Source organism: Notolepis coatsorum (genome assembly GCF_963971535.1).
Source record: "Notolepis coatsorum genome assembly, chromosome: 1".
NCBI lineage: Eukaryota > Metazoa > Chordata > Actinopteri > Aulopiformes > Paralepididae > Notolepis > Notolepis coatsorum.
The window spans coordinates 126,033,401-126,047,092 of NC_140165.1; the positions used below are offsets into that span (position 1 = coordinate 126,033,401).

Consider the following 13,692-nt stretch of genomic DNA (forward strand, 5'->3'; position numbering starts at 1 on the left):
GAGCCCGGGGAGGACCATGAAGCTGCAGCACAGATGGCCTCCACGGAGGCCCCACCCAGGAGAGCGGCAGAGGCAGCCACTCCCCACGAGTGGAGTGCGCCCTGACGCCCCCAGGGGGATCCTGCCCAGCCAACGTGTAGCAGAGGGTAACACCCTCGCACAACCAATGGGACAGGCGCTGCTCCGACAGTGCCTTACCAGCACGAGCCCCACCGTAACAGACAAAAAGCTGGTCGGTAACCCTGAAATCCTGAGTACGGCTGAGGTAAATCCCCAAGCACGGACTGGACATGACAGGTGAAGGCCCGCATCTAACTCACTAGTGTGAGGAGGAGGACGAAACGCCTGAACCACAATATCCCGGGAGCGGAAGGAACTCCGGATATTCTTAGGCACGAAAGCAGGATTAGGTCGCAGAGTGACACCGCAAACGGTCCGAAAAGATAGGCACTCTGGACGTACCGAGAGAGCACAGAGCTCACCTACGCGTTTAGCGGAAGTGACAGCCAGAAGGAACGCGGTCCTGAAGGACAGCTGTCCCAACGGCGCCTGCTCGAGCGGCTCAAACGGGGCCAAGGACAACCGACCGAGGACCAATTGAAGATCCCAAGTCGGAGCCAAGGAGCGTTGCACCGGCTTAACGCGTCGAGCGCCAAGCAGGAAACGCTTCACAAGAGGGTGGCTGAACAAGACATCCCCTCAAACCCCTCATGATAGGAGGATATAGCTGCTGCATATACCCTCACCGTCGAAGCCGACAGTCTATCAAGGAGAGACTGGAGGTAACTAAGGACAGCATCCAGGGGGCAGGAGACTGAGTCCCGGCCCCCCGCCTTACACCACACTTGGAACATACGTCATCTGCCCGCGTAAGCGCGACAGTGGAGGGAGCATGCGCATTCCAGATGGTAACACCATCAGGATCAAGAACCTGCGCCCCTCAACGTACCCGTCCCAACAACTGACCTAACAGATGTATGGGGAAGAATCCCTGGCGGCACGGCATCGGTCCCAGACCTGCCTGGCCATGTCCAGACGCAATCCTCACCCGTCAGGATGAGGGCCGCCCCGCGACAGTACACCTGCACCCACATTCTCCCTGCCGGGGATGTGGGGAGCCCTTAGGCCGCGCAGATGGAGGACGCCCATAGCCAGCCGCCCGCCGCCTGGTGCAGACAGGGGGAGCGTACTCCTCCCTGTCTGTCGATACACGACACTGACGTCGTATCGTCCGTCCTGATCAACACCATTTGTGGACCAGAAGGACCGCTTTCAACACCAACACATTGAACGTAGCGCAGACCGGGCAGCATGGTTTGCCAGCTGCCCCCTACTGCGTTGGCCCGACGCATCACCAGCGAGGGAGGCGTCGGTGAAAACGCAACGTGAGACAGCGCCGTAACCGTCCTAGGACGGAACCTCCCGAGCGTGTTGACAACACGCTCTGAGATGGATGCCCATAGCCCTCCAACCGTTGACTGGGAAGAGGAATACTCTACATCCAGTCTACAGCAACCCCAGGCTGGTAGAGACCTGCCTGGTACGAGACCTGACGATCCACCTTGACCGCGAAGGACCAGAACGTCATCAGGGCAGAACACTCCGTAACCCCGGATGACGCAGAGGCCCCAGTGCGGCCTCCACGCACTTGGTGAAGATGCGGGGAGCCAGAGAAAACCGAACGGCAGCCTCTGGTACTCATACGCTAACCCTGCAAAGGAAGCGTAGGTAAGCCCTAGGATGGAAGATCGGGGATGCGCATACGCATCCTACAGGTCTATGGAGGAGAACCAGACCCCCACCTGACAGTGTTCAACAGGTAGGAGACGATCCAAAAAATGCTGAACCTTCCCATGGGACAGGTCCAGCCTGGGTCTTACACCCCTCCCTCCCGACTTCTCGGGCAGAGAACACCGGGAGGAGAACGCCACGACGATGGCTTGCTTCGTCCACAGAGATTGGATCTCGTCGACCAGAGCTGTCCCTGCTGGAGACCCCGACAACAGGGTCTGTACCAAACCTGAAAACGGGTGGGGTTGTGTAAACACAAGTCCCCGCCTCACCATTCTCTCCATCTACCTCGACATATGGTACTGCCGTAGTCATATGTGACGACACTCCCAACGCACCCGCCGTCACGTGGCGCAGGTCTGCCAGGAACTGTAGATAGTTGGCCCGGTCCCCCCCGCTGTGCGAAGACAACCCTGGAACCGTGCGAGGAGCGCGTTCCGTGTCGGAACACCTGACCCTGACACCACCCACGAGGCAATCGCACCCAAGGGGGAACCCCGACAGAAAGGGCCTGTCTGATACGGGGGGCTTCCGATCAAAAAAGCCCCCCCACTGAACACCCCTCCAGAACATGCTGAAGGAGTTGTTCTGCAGCCGGACATGCAAGGTGTAAGGCCCCCATGGGTTCCTACACACCGTAGCCCTGCAGTGATATTACTACCACCCCAAACCATGTGAGCTGCGACCACTTGCCAATATTTCAGGAGTGGGAGGCACCAACATGATACCTGGCCTGGCGAAGGCGAGGCCGGGGAAGCCCGCACTGTGTGCCTCAAAAGGTTTCGAGCCCCCCTGCTGACAACACTTAAGTTGACAGACGTAACACCAGGCTCAACCAACACAGTTCAAGGTGTGGGAGCCGCTTGACAGCACAACATTCTCACGGACAGACCCAGGCTCAGCCATCAACTGGGTGTCAGCCCCTGTCCCCATGAGAAGCGAAAAGGGGGGGCCGCCCGCGCATCAACGAAGGCACGCGGCCCGCAGCCAAAGGAAACAATCAGAGCCCACTTCTTCCGCTGGTGTTGGGGAAGGGAGTGATCGGAGAGCGGGCTGCTCGCGGCAGGACGGTGACGGCTTGTTTGTTCAAGCCGAACCCATCCTACATGGCCGATCCCTCGGCCGCCAAGGCTGTCGGCCTTGTGGACACCTGTCGAATCAACGCCCAGGATACCTCTGGCGGGGGAAAAACATGGCCGCCTGTCGAGGGCCCCGTCATCGCCGCTGACGAGGCCGTGCTCTCTCTTCTTCTGGCTGCGCGGTGTGAGGCGGTGTAGGGCCTAGGACAATACCGCCCGCGCTCCAGCAGAAGACCAAAATCCCCTGCGGAGAGGGGAACCCTGATCGGTTATAGCTTGCGGCTGGGTCAAAGCTAATAACGTCAACAACCTCGCGCGATGTGTCGACGTCGGCTGGCCCTCAAGGCCCCTCCACCAGACACCATTTTTTTTAATAGAAAAAACACCAATTCGAACACAGTTCTAATCGTTGCCAATTCCATACCGTGGCGGTACAAGCCTTAACAGCCCACCAGCCACTCGCCAGGCCGACCCACCCAAGGTGTCGGCCGGGCGGGGCATTGTTTCAATATATCAAAAACAAAGGACTGACGTTAACATGGAGCACCAGTGGTGATTGCAAACAGCACCCACCACTGTGGTGTGCACCATGAAAAGGTTAAATGAATAAAAGAGCTAAACCACAAAAACTGTAGAATGAGCAAACCCATACACACAAAGTTAAGGGGAGACGGACCAGACCCGTCTTCATTCAAAATATTCACAACAGAACACCAGCCCTAGTTTAGCCCATTTACCAAAAAAGGTAAACAAAGCCCCCCCCCGCACTACTCCCCCAGTATACCGATTGACCGTCAGTATGAATGGTTTGAGAGGAGAGAAAGCTGTAGCAAGACAGACCTTCTCATAGCAGAGTGACAAAACGAAACAATAGCCCCCTACACAGGGCCGCCCCAGGAGATGGGGGGCCTCGCGTCTAAAAACGCACAGGGCCTCACATTTCTCCCAGGCGGCCCTGCCCTTATACTACTGCAGCCTAACGCCAGGCAATGTGGGACCCAAGACAACAATTGCCTGTGCACAGACACGCAACATGTTTATCATGTCGGCTGGACCCATAGCCCCACTACCCGACGCCAACCCAGATGGGAACACCGTTCAACAAACCCCGCCGGAACACAAGGTAAAATACCTGGCTAGGAACCTAGCCACGACCTACCCCGTTGTCAACCCATTCACCCGAAAAAGGTAAATAGAACTCAAAAACCCCACAACAGCTACCGACTGACCTTCATTGATGAACCGGGCAAGAGGCGGGAGAGTGACAACATCTCACGGCGGAGACATTAAAACAGCATAGCAATTAGCAGTAGTGATAGCATGCGGCAGTAGCGATAGCATGTAGCATAGCTTTAGATGTTTTAGCAGCACGCCCAAGACAGCTTGGAAACCGTTCCCTGCAGAGAACGTTCACCAAACCATCCTGCCCCCAGCGCCAACACACAACATGGTTGTGTTAACAAAACAAACCAGCATTACTAACACTAATACCCATGCCTGAAGACACAGGGCCTACCTGAGTACAAGCTGGCCCGACAGCCAGCCTTGTACAGCTGAACCTCGATGTGCAGTCATCAAACGAGGAACATCAACACAGGCCCATCGTGTCGCCGAAAACATGCGTCGAAGATGCCAGGGGCCAGCAACCTCCGGTAAGCTTCCAACATTATTAATCTTCCTTAATCTTTTCATTCCGCTAGCTCGTATGGTGCACGCATCCAATACGCTGGGACGAAAATAGAGGAAGGGTGTTTCATGACCAGAGTCATGGTTATATGGGCGGTGCCACCATAAGGGGCGGGGCCCCATACAGGTGGGGTGCATGTGTTTTTTATTCGTGGGAGATACATTAGGTATCACAGGAGATAGGAGTATCTCGTAAGGCTCAGAGCGGGACGCGATGCAAATACGAAATATAACCTTCTGTAGTGTGGTAGTGAAAGGGTTAAAGGACAAAACAGTCGCTGATGACCAGAGGAACTGCCTTTGCTAGCTGAATGGATGATTCATTTAAACCTTAATAATACTCAAGTTATTACCGATTATGGTGAACTATTGAATATTAGCATACCAGTAGGACCACAGGGGGGGAACAGAAGTGCAGTGGTTTTGGTAGTGCAGCACTGATGTAAAGGGGAACAGAGAAACGATGGGGGCCCCTCTCTCTTTCATAATGTAGCAGCTCATGGTAACCTAATGTCATGACCTAATAACTGAAACGGCTCTCGTCTCAGTATGCACTTTGCATCTTACTCATACAGTACATTGACTATTACAGATACCAAGTCGCAGAGGTGACTTGCAGGGTTCGGTTGTAAAGGATTATATGTAACTGGATTACAGTGATTAATTTACCCAAAACGAATCAGTTACAGTTACCGAGAAAGACAGTAATCAGATTACACATACTTTTTAAAAAACTGATTACTTTTTGGATTACTTGAAGCATGTTTGAAAGGGGTGAATGTAATTCTGATAACGAGATTAAGGACACCGACGTCATTGTACAATGCTTGAAATAATGTCAATCATGATTGTTGATAATATTATTCATACTCCATTTTACTCTCCTTTATTCTGTAGCCAAGTAATCTAAGGTAATCAGGTTACGTCAATGCGTTGGAACAATCTACTCGATTACATCGCTAATTGCAATTGTAACCAGGTCATCAGTAGAATAACCTACATTTGAAAAGCATCCCTTCTAGGCGGCTGGGTGGCGTAGCAGAGATTGCGCTCATCACCAATGCAAGAGACTCCGGTCTCGACTCCCCGAGTCGGCATTGCCTGCGGCTTGGGCCAGTCGTCATACTATCTCAATTGGCAGAGGTAGCGGGGTGGAAAGTCGATGGGTGGGGATTGGACGTTGTGGACAGCGACTCCTACAGGTCGGTTGGGTGACGCCTGTACAGCAGAGACAGGAAGTATCGGGGGCAGCGTGAGCCTCCCACGCGTTACTCCTCGCCACTGAGAGTCCGCGCTGTCTGGTGAAAAGATGCGACAGGCTGCCTCCTCGTGTACCGGAGGGGACACGTGATGCAATGCTTCTATCCTCACTACAGCCGACCAGTGGGAGGCATAGTCTAGCAACGTTCAAGACAGGGAAGGGGAGAATTGGCGATACGAAATTGGGATGGGAGAAAAATAGAAAAATAAGGAGAAAAAGTGTATAATTTTTTTTAAAGCATCCCTTCTGACCCTGCTCCTTACCATAGTTGGTCATCCACTCGCTCCATGCGCTTGGGACGGAGTGGTTGTACAAGCGTCGTATTCTAACTGAGTGGTCGGCACATTCTAGAGGCAAAGTAGAAGTCCATCTCCACGTGTACAGACCATCTTCACTCAGAGGATGTGCACTCACAGTACTCTATGACAAATAGGGAAATAATGTGAAATTAAAGACACGTATAAGACAGACACGTTAATGATTTATTGATGTAATAGTATACGGGGCGACAGTGGCTCAGGAGGTAGAGTGGTCGTCTGGTAGTCGGAAGGTTCCCGAATCGATTCCCGCTCCTCCCAGGCAGCGTGTCGAAGTGTCCTTGAGCAAGACACTTAACCCCTAATTGCTCCGGGTGGGCAGGTTGGCACCTTGCATGGTCGCCTCCGCCATCGGTGTGTGAACGGGTGAATGTGAGGAACAAAAGTTGTAAAGCGATTTGGATAAAAGCGATATATAAATGCAGCATTTACTGTTATAAGCAGTAATGATTTTGATGTGTTTTCATATTTTGTTAGTACAGTGAGGAGGGAGAGAGAGAGAGAGAAGGGGGGTGACATGCAACAAAGATCAATGGTGTGGTGATTTGATATTAATTTATAATTTTTGTATTTATTTATTATTTTTCATACATTGGCGGGACAAAACCTCATAACTCCAAAAACCCAACTTTTCAGCAGATGAAAAAAAACGAACACAGATTTGAGGGTGAATAGAGTTAGGAGGTTTAGACAGATGATCGGTTTAATGCTTTCCCATTGTTTAAACTTTGTAAAACCCACACACACATATGGAGGATGATCTACAGAGTTGATTTATATAAAAAAAAAAAAAAAAATGAGTTATGAGGTTTTGTCCCGCCAGCAGCGATATGTAACGGTTGTCATATCGTCACCTTAAACTTCGATGCCCCGAGGGATTTTCGAACCCGTGGTCTGCCGCACCACAGGTCGACAGCACAGACCACTATACCAAGAGGTGAATTCACTGCTTTGTAACGTGTCTATGTGTCTTTTAAGGGTGAGAGTGAGTTTAACCCATAGTACCACTACTCACCCCAGTCACTTCACAACATCTGAAGTCCATCGTGACTGTGCCTCGCGGTACCATGTTACACATAAACAATATAGATTGTGCAAGATATTCAAAAAATAAATACATAATAACCCTTGTATTAAATTAAATACGAATAAAAAGACCCTCCTGTACAGCCTGTTCCTTCACACAATACTTGTTTTTATTTAGCCATTTATTGATCTTTTTCCCCCTCCATTTTCCTCCGATTTTCTCCCATCCCAATGTTAGTCGTTATGCCAATTCCCAAACCCCTTCCTGGTCGCTGCGCACTTACCCCCCACAGTCGGTCTGGGAGAGTGGAGGCTATCACGTGCTTCCTCCGACACACGTCCAGCCAATCAACCGCTTTTTTTCACTTGGCAGCGCGGATTCTCATTTGAGAGGGCGTAGCGTGTGGAAGGATCACACTATCCCACTCAAGTCCTATCCGCGCTTAGCAGGCGCCCCGACCGAACTGTAGGAGTCGCTGTTTACAACGACCCGGACCCACCCCGCCAGCTTCTCCCACCCTCTAATACTGCCAATTGTATTAGTGTGAACGGCCAGCCAAGCTGGTGACAACCCCGGAGCTGTGAGCTGGATTCGAACAGGCGAATCTAGCCGCTCCGGGGTTTGGTGACGAACGCAATCTCCGTTACGCCACCTGACCGCCCTTTATTTAGCCATTTATATACTCTACCTCATTTATTAGGGTAAATACAATTTACAGTAAGGTAACAATGGAATCGATCCAAACACGTTTTGACATATTAATGATCCAAATGTAGGATGTAAACAACAAAATATTTAGTCTCCAAACAGTACGGATTGGCCCAGGTTGCCAGATCTGACTGTAGGCTACTTACGTTGTAAACGATGGAGAAATTTGCAGTGCGTCCCACCTGGATCTCAAACCTGTCACCTTCTCCTGGCAAACCACTGCAGTTCACCAACCATCTCACTTCGAGGCTTTGCTTTTCATTGATAGCTCGCAAAGGACTGAGGCTCGGTGTAGGCAGTCTCCGCTCTGCACGGTGAACACAAACACACAAGCCACCACTAGATGAGCTGAAAGATGTGTGAGAAACCTAGAAATTGGTTAGAATTAAAGAACCCAAAGACTTCAATATTTGGTGTGACCTGCCGCACCAAAATACACACACACACACATATCCCTGGCTGAATAGTGACATCCTTAATACTATGGTATTAAATGGAAATGTAAAAAACGTAAAACTTCAGAAAACTTTTGATGGACATACTCATGTGTAGCCCTTCCTTAAAACCAAACACATATTGAATATCAAGATAATCATATCTGTCATACCCCACCCTTGCCCCCTTGCTTTTCATCCCCTCCCATTGTCATCAGCCCACCTGTGAGTTATGCAGGTATATTATGTACAGACCCCTATCTATTATAAAATAAAAGTTAGTGAAACTTAAAATAATACAAGGTGGATTTAAAGTAAAAACCCAACTCACCAGCTTCTATGAAGCAACTAATGTGATCCCCAGACAAAGTTAGAAGCAGTAAAAGTGGGTGAAAGGACGAGTCTCTCCTGGAGGTCATCATCCTACACCTTTCAGCAACGGCAGTAAAACTGAAGGACAGTTGAAATGCAAGTAGAGATGTAGTCTAACTGAACTGGAGGTCTGATGACTCAGGCCACACAGGGTATTGAGTAATAATATAATATCAGTTATTATCATCAGGAAGGGAGGGTGAAACACCAGGATGTTGTTGCTGTAAGAAGGGGTAGTAAGTGCGCTGTCAGGTAAAAACCTTGTATCACCCCCCCAAAAAAAAACCTCATCTTCAGATTGACATCCATGTATTTATCAAGTTATACACTGGATTTTGAATGGATTACAGTAAATGGACCACAGGGTCATGGAACCGTCATAGAGGACCATGTACGTTTTTGATTAAAGTTAAAAACATGAACATTTGCTAAATTGGAGATACAAGGTTTGCGCCCGACATCAACCGGCAGCTGGAGAATACAAAATACAGTAAAAAAATATATACTTTTAACACAATTGTTTTGTAACAACATATTTTATATGTAATACAGTACTGTATAATTAATATGGCACTTGGCACAGTTCTGATTATAGAGGATTATTACACAGGGGAAATATTCATCACACAAAAAATAAATCATTGTTAACAGTGCATGAAGCGATTTATACACAATAAATAAACAAACTCATCAGAAATAAAAAGAAACTGAATGCTATATATATCTCATCTTTACAGGAATGACTTCTCAGATAGTAGATTAAAGATATTTGGCACTTTAGTGAACAAAAACACAAATATACACAAATGATGAGAATCCCTCATCCAGATAGAGTACATGGGTAGCCCTTCCATAAAACCAAACACACATTTAATATTAACACAATAATGTCCGTCTCTCTCTCTCCATCTCTTCCAAAATGTCGCTGAACGTCCTCCACGTTTCAAATGAGCTGTACAACTATTGAGACTGGACAGAGGAGTGGATGGAGTCATTGTTTCTCACATAGTATTTCTCCACCTTACAGTAAGTGCTCACAAAGAAAACAAAATGTGAAACTAGTTTGACACTGAAACAAAGGCGAATGTTTCTCTGGCTTCCCGGCACTTCAAACCCTAACATTGTGGTCAATCAAGTGCAACATATTTTGACACGGAGAGCACAAATATGATTTACTAGAAGCGTTTTCTTTATACAAAGGCACAATGGTTTGATTTGTCAGTCAAGGGGTGTAATGAACGGCTGCACAAATCAACAAAGGCACATTCTGTCTTCAAATAGTCACTTCCTTCCTTCAACACCTCCCTAATCTGATCACATTTTTGTGAAAAAACTAAAAAACATATAAGGTACAAAAAAAATTACACACATACTGTATGCACACGCACACACACACCAGGGTTGTGCTCAACTGTCATTTTTTTTATTTCAATCAATTCAAAATGTAAAAACAATTGTATTATTTCTCAATAGGTTGGATTTGACAATCTTCTCCTCACAAAAGGTTTTTAAATATTTGACATTTTAAGAAATCCCTCTTCCTGCATTGATTGAATTGAACTCAACCCCCTAACACACACGCACAAACACCCACACACACACACACACGCACAAACACCCACACAAATCATATTCCTGCACAACTCAGGAGACATCTGACACACACACACACGATCCAACGTTTCCAATTCTAAGTAGGGCAGCAGCTTGTATCGTTCACTCAAGTCCTCAGAGATACACGATGTTGTCCTCTCCCCCGTCCTCTCCGTGCTGTCCCTCCAGGGAGAGGTAGGCCTGCGGGGTGAGGAGGGGGATGAGGGACGGAGAAGGGGGGTAGTCCTCCTCGTACAACCTGACATCGCCCGGGATTCCTGACCTCCACGACCCCATGGAGTACCTGTCCAAGGGAGGGCTGAAGTCTGCCAGAACCAAAGCCAGAGAAGGACAGTGAACGAAAGGAACAACATGGTCGAGTTGCAGGTGACAGAACAACAAGTCACACTACAGCAGATACAACCCGGAGGATTATGCTACAGCTGGGAGGTATACCCAATATGAAGGTTTACTGTCATGGAGCTATGCAAAGGTATGGATTACCATACAGTCGTCCATGTTTATGTTTATGTTTATTTAAGGATCCCCATTAGAAGCACCTAGGTGTGCCTCTAGCCTTCCTGGGGTCATGAATAGAAATACAATACAGTACAGTAAAATGCATACAACATTTTAAAAATAAAATAATAATAATTATATATATATATAATTATTATAATTTTATTAAAACATGTCCAATACTACAGTCTATTTATTTATTTATTTATTTATTTATTTATTTATATAAACGTACATACTGTACACACATACACAAATAAGAATATAGTTATACATATATTAAAACAATATATACATACTCAAATATTAATTTATAATCTTGCAGTATTAAAGTATTAAAATGTCAAAGAAAATAGACCATTTTAAACCAATGACAGCACCATGACGATAAGTATTCCAATTCAATACAAATAAATGCTGTATCATATTGTAATTTGCACTGGAAAACGAAATACCATCAAAACTGAGCAAAATATTGCAATTATGACCTTAAAATGTATTAAGTTGAATCAAATCGCAGATCTGGAGAATCATTACATGCCTAATGTCCAATACTACAGAAAATATATCTGTGTTCAGTGTGCTGCCTGAGCGTTCTGTACGTCTTCATAGGAAGCAGACTTACTGTTGTTGATCCTTGGGTGCCGCGGGGTCATCCCACTGCTGAAGGGGTGGATGGGGGCGTTGATTGGCCGGGAACAGCTGTTGCTATATTGTGGGTACGGTAAACCATCCTGGGGTGGTTTGCCGTGTGCCTGGCTGAGGAGGGTGTTAAGGCTGTTGTAGAGGCTGGGGCTGAGGCCAAGGCTTGGGGTGTGGCTGGGGCTGGGGCTGTGGTGGGGGTCGTCCTGGTTCTTCATCTGCCCAGAATGGAGACTTTGGTGCTGGTTGTTGTTGTGGTGGTGGTGATGATGGAGGTGATTCTGCTGAAGGGAGCGGAGTAGAGCTGCCTCGTTCTCGAACACTGAGCCGTTACCATCTAGGCTGCCTGAACGACTATGGCTGGACGTCTGGGTAGATGAAAGGAGGGAGGTGAATGAGAAGATTAAGGTGAGGGAGAGTGTTTCCACCTTCCATACTGGAAGCAGAGAAACACCTTGACGTTTCCACAGTGCCAGGGCAGATACTGAACACCTTGGGAAAAAACTAAAACTGTAGTTTACCAAGATAATAGATTAGATTAGATTAGATTCTTATTAGATGTATTGTCATTATACAGCAAGTACAGTGCAACAAAGAGAAGTTTGGCATCTAACTGTAGCAGTCTGAAAAATATTGTATATTATTCAGGACTGCTGACTGGTGTTTTATATCCCTTTTGTACACAAAGACATTCTAACTAGTTTCATTGATACTCACACGAACAATGACACAAGCGTCCCCTTCATAAGAGCACTGGAATATGGATTATAAATGATAATGCTAAATGATAATAATGCTAATCAGATGTATGTATTGTACACAGTGTTATAGTATTGCACTGCAGTAGTAGTACTAGATGTAGTATGTCAAATGAACACCAAAATAAATGACATCCAAACGACATTGTGGGAAATAATTTGAGTCTGGAATTTCACAGAGTAACAGAGCAACAACTGACCTAACACAGAGTAAAGGGTGTGTTTGATTTGAGGACTGAGGCGGACAAAAGCTCCTACCTGGTACCCGTCTAGTGGTATCATAACAGGGAGGCTGCTCTGCCGGCTGTGCCTCCAGCCCTGGAGCAGCCTCTGCTGGGCCTCTATCTTCCCCTTCTCCCTCTCCACGCTCCTCTGGCCCTCCCGCAGGCGGTCCAGGTTCTGCTGATACTCCAGGAGCTGGGCCTCCAGCTCCTCGCGCTCGCAGCGCAGCCTCTCCGCCTCCAGGAGGCACCGTCGCTCGCGCTGCTCCAGCAGACTCTCCTGCTCGCCCTGGGAGGGGAGGAGCACAGGACGTTAAAGGAACGCGGCAACATTATTATGAGAAGTTGTGCCTGCGCTACCGTCTTCTCCGGAGTCGGACGAGAAGAGTCCTCTCTGTGCGTTCAGTGGAAAGCTATCCGGCTGCGAGCTAGACTAGCTTAGCACAAATTAATGGAAGTGGATACAGACCACTAGCCTCGCTTAAAACTCCAGGAGAAGTGTTTTTGGCCAACAGCTAGTGGTCTGTATCCAATGTCGGTGTCCCTTTAAGAGCAGGGTTTCCCAGCCTTGGTGTTGGGACTTGGGACCCCACCTGGTACCATAATGGGGTCCCACCTGGTACCACAATGGGGTCCCACCTGGTACCATAATGGGGTCCCACCTGGTACCATAATGGGGTCCCACCTGGTACCATAATGGGGTCCCTTGAGCATTCCATGATCAAAATGTTTGGTAATTATTTTTGACAAAACTACCACCAAATTTTTTTTTTACCAGAAGCCAATATGAAAGCCTTGCAGCTTGCTTGTAAACAGAAATGCTTTGCCGTCTATTAACACATTGGGCACCAGACCCGAGATATCCCGGGTTAACTCGCCAGAAGTTGAGCGCCAGACCCGAGATTTCTCGGGTTTTGAGCCTTTGATCTTTTTCTTCTGATCCCCGTTCTAAATCATCATCCGGATCATTCTAGCCGTCCCTGGGTCGTTTGTATATGTTTGAATTGCAATGCCGATCGACTATCACCAGGTGGCAGTATCGTCTGTGTCTGAACTGGAATGGCTTGGTGTTGATACACGTCTTCCTTTTTTTTCTTTTTTTTGGGGCTCCCCCTCCTGCTTGAACAGAGATTCACATTGATCGACTCGAAATTCCGTTGCCTAAGCGTATTTTACCATCGAAACTATTTTTGATCTCTTTTATGAATAAGAACCAATTTATTTTTGAAAAAAGTTAAATGATTTAATTTCACGGCGTCTGTGCAGCCTTGTTTATTCACTGTG

General features: G+C 47.8%; 2 protein-coding genes across 2 annotated transcripts in view; both read right to left on the reverse strand.

Moving 5' to 3' along the window:
* Positions 1-8,512, reverse strand: part of osmr (oncostatin M receptor) — a gene marked incomplete at both ends in the record, with an annotated part of 70,208 nt that extends 61,696 nt beyond the window's left edge. Inside the window, 2 exons of the mRNA XM_084307291.1 lie at positions 6,069-6,237; positions 8,477-8,512. Coding sequence (XP_084163417.1) covers positions 6,069-6,237; positions 8,477-8,512 — 205 coding nt within the window. The remainder of the gene's footprint in view (positions 1-6,068; positions 6,238-8,476) is intronic.
* Positions 8,513-9,215: 703 nt separating this feature from the next.
* The window catches only part of LOC311222696 (rho guanine nucleotide exchange factor 28-like), a gene marked incomplete at its 5' end in the record, with an annotated part of 166,148 nt that continues 161,671 nt past the window's right edge, over positions 9,216-13,692 (reverse strand). Inside the window, 3 exon segments of the mRNA XM_084307303.1 lie at positions 9,216-10,594; positions 11,413-11,797; positions 12,446-12,697. Of these exon segments, the coding sequence (XP_084163429.1) occupies positions 10,404-10,594; positions 11,413-11,797; positions 12,446-12,697 (828 nt within the window). The 3' untranslated portion in view covers positions 9,216-10,403.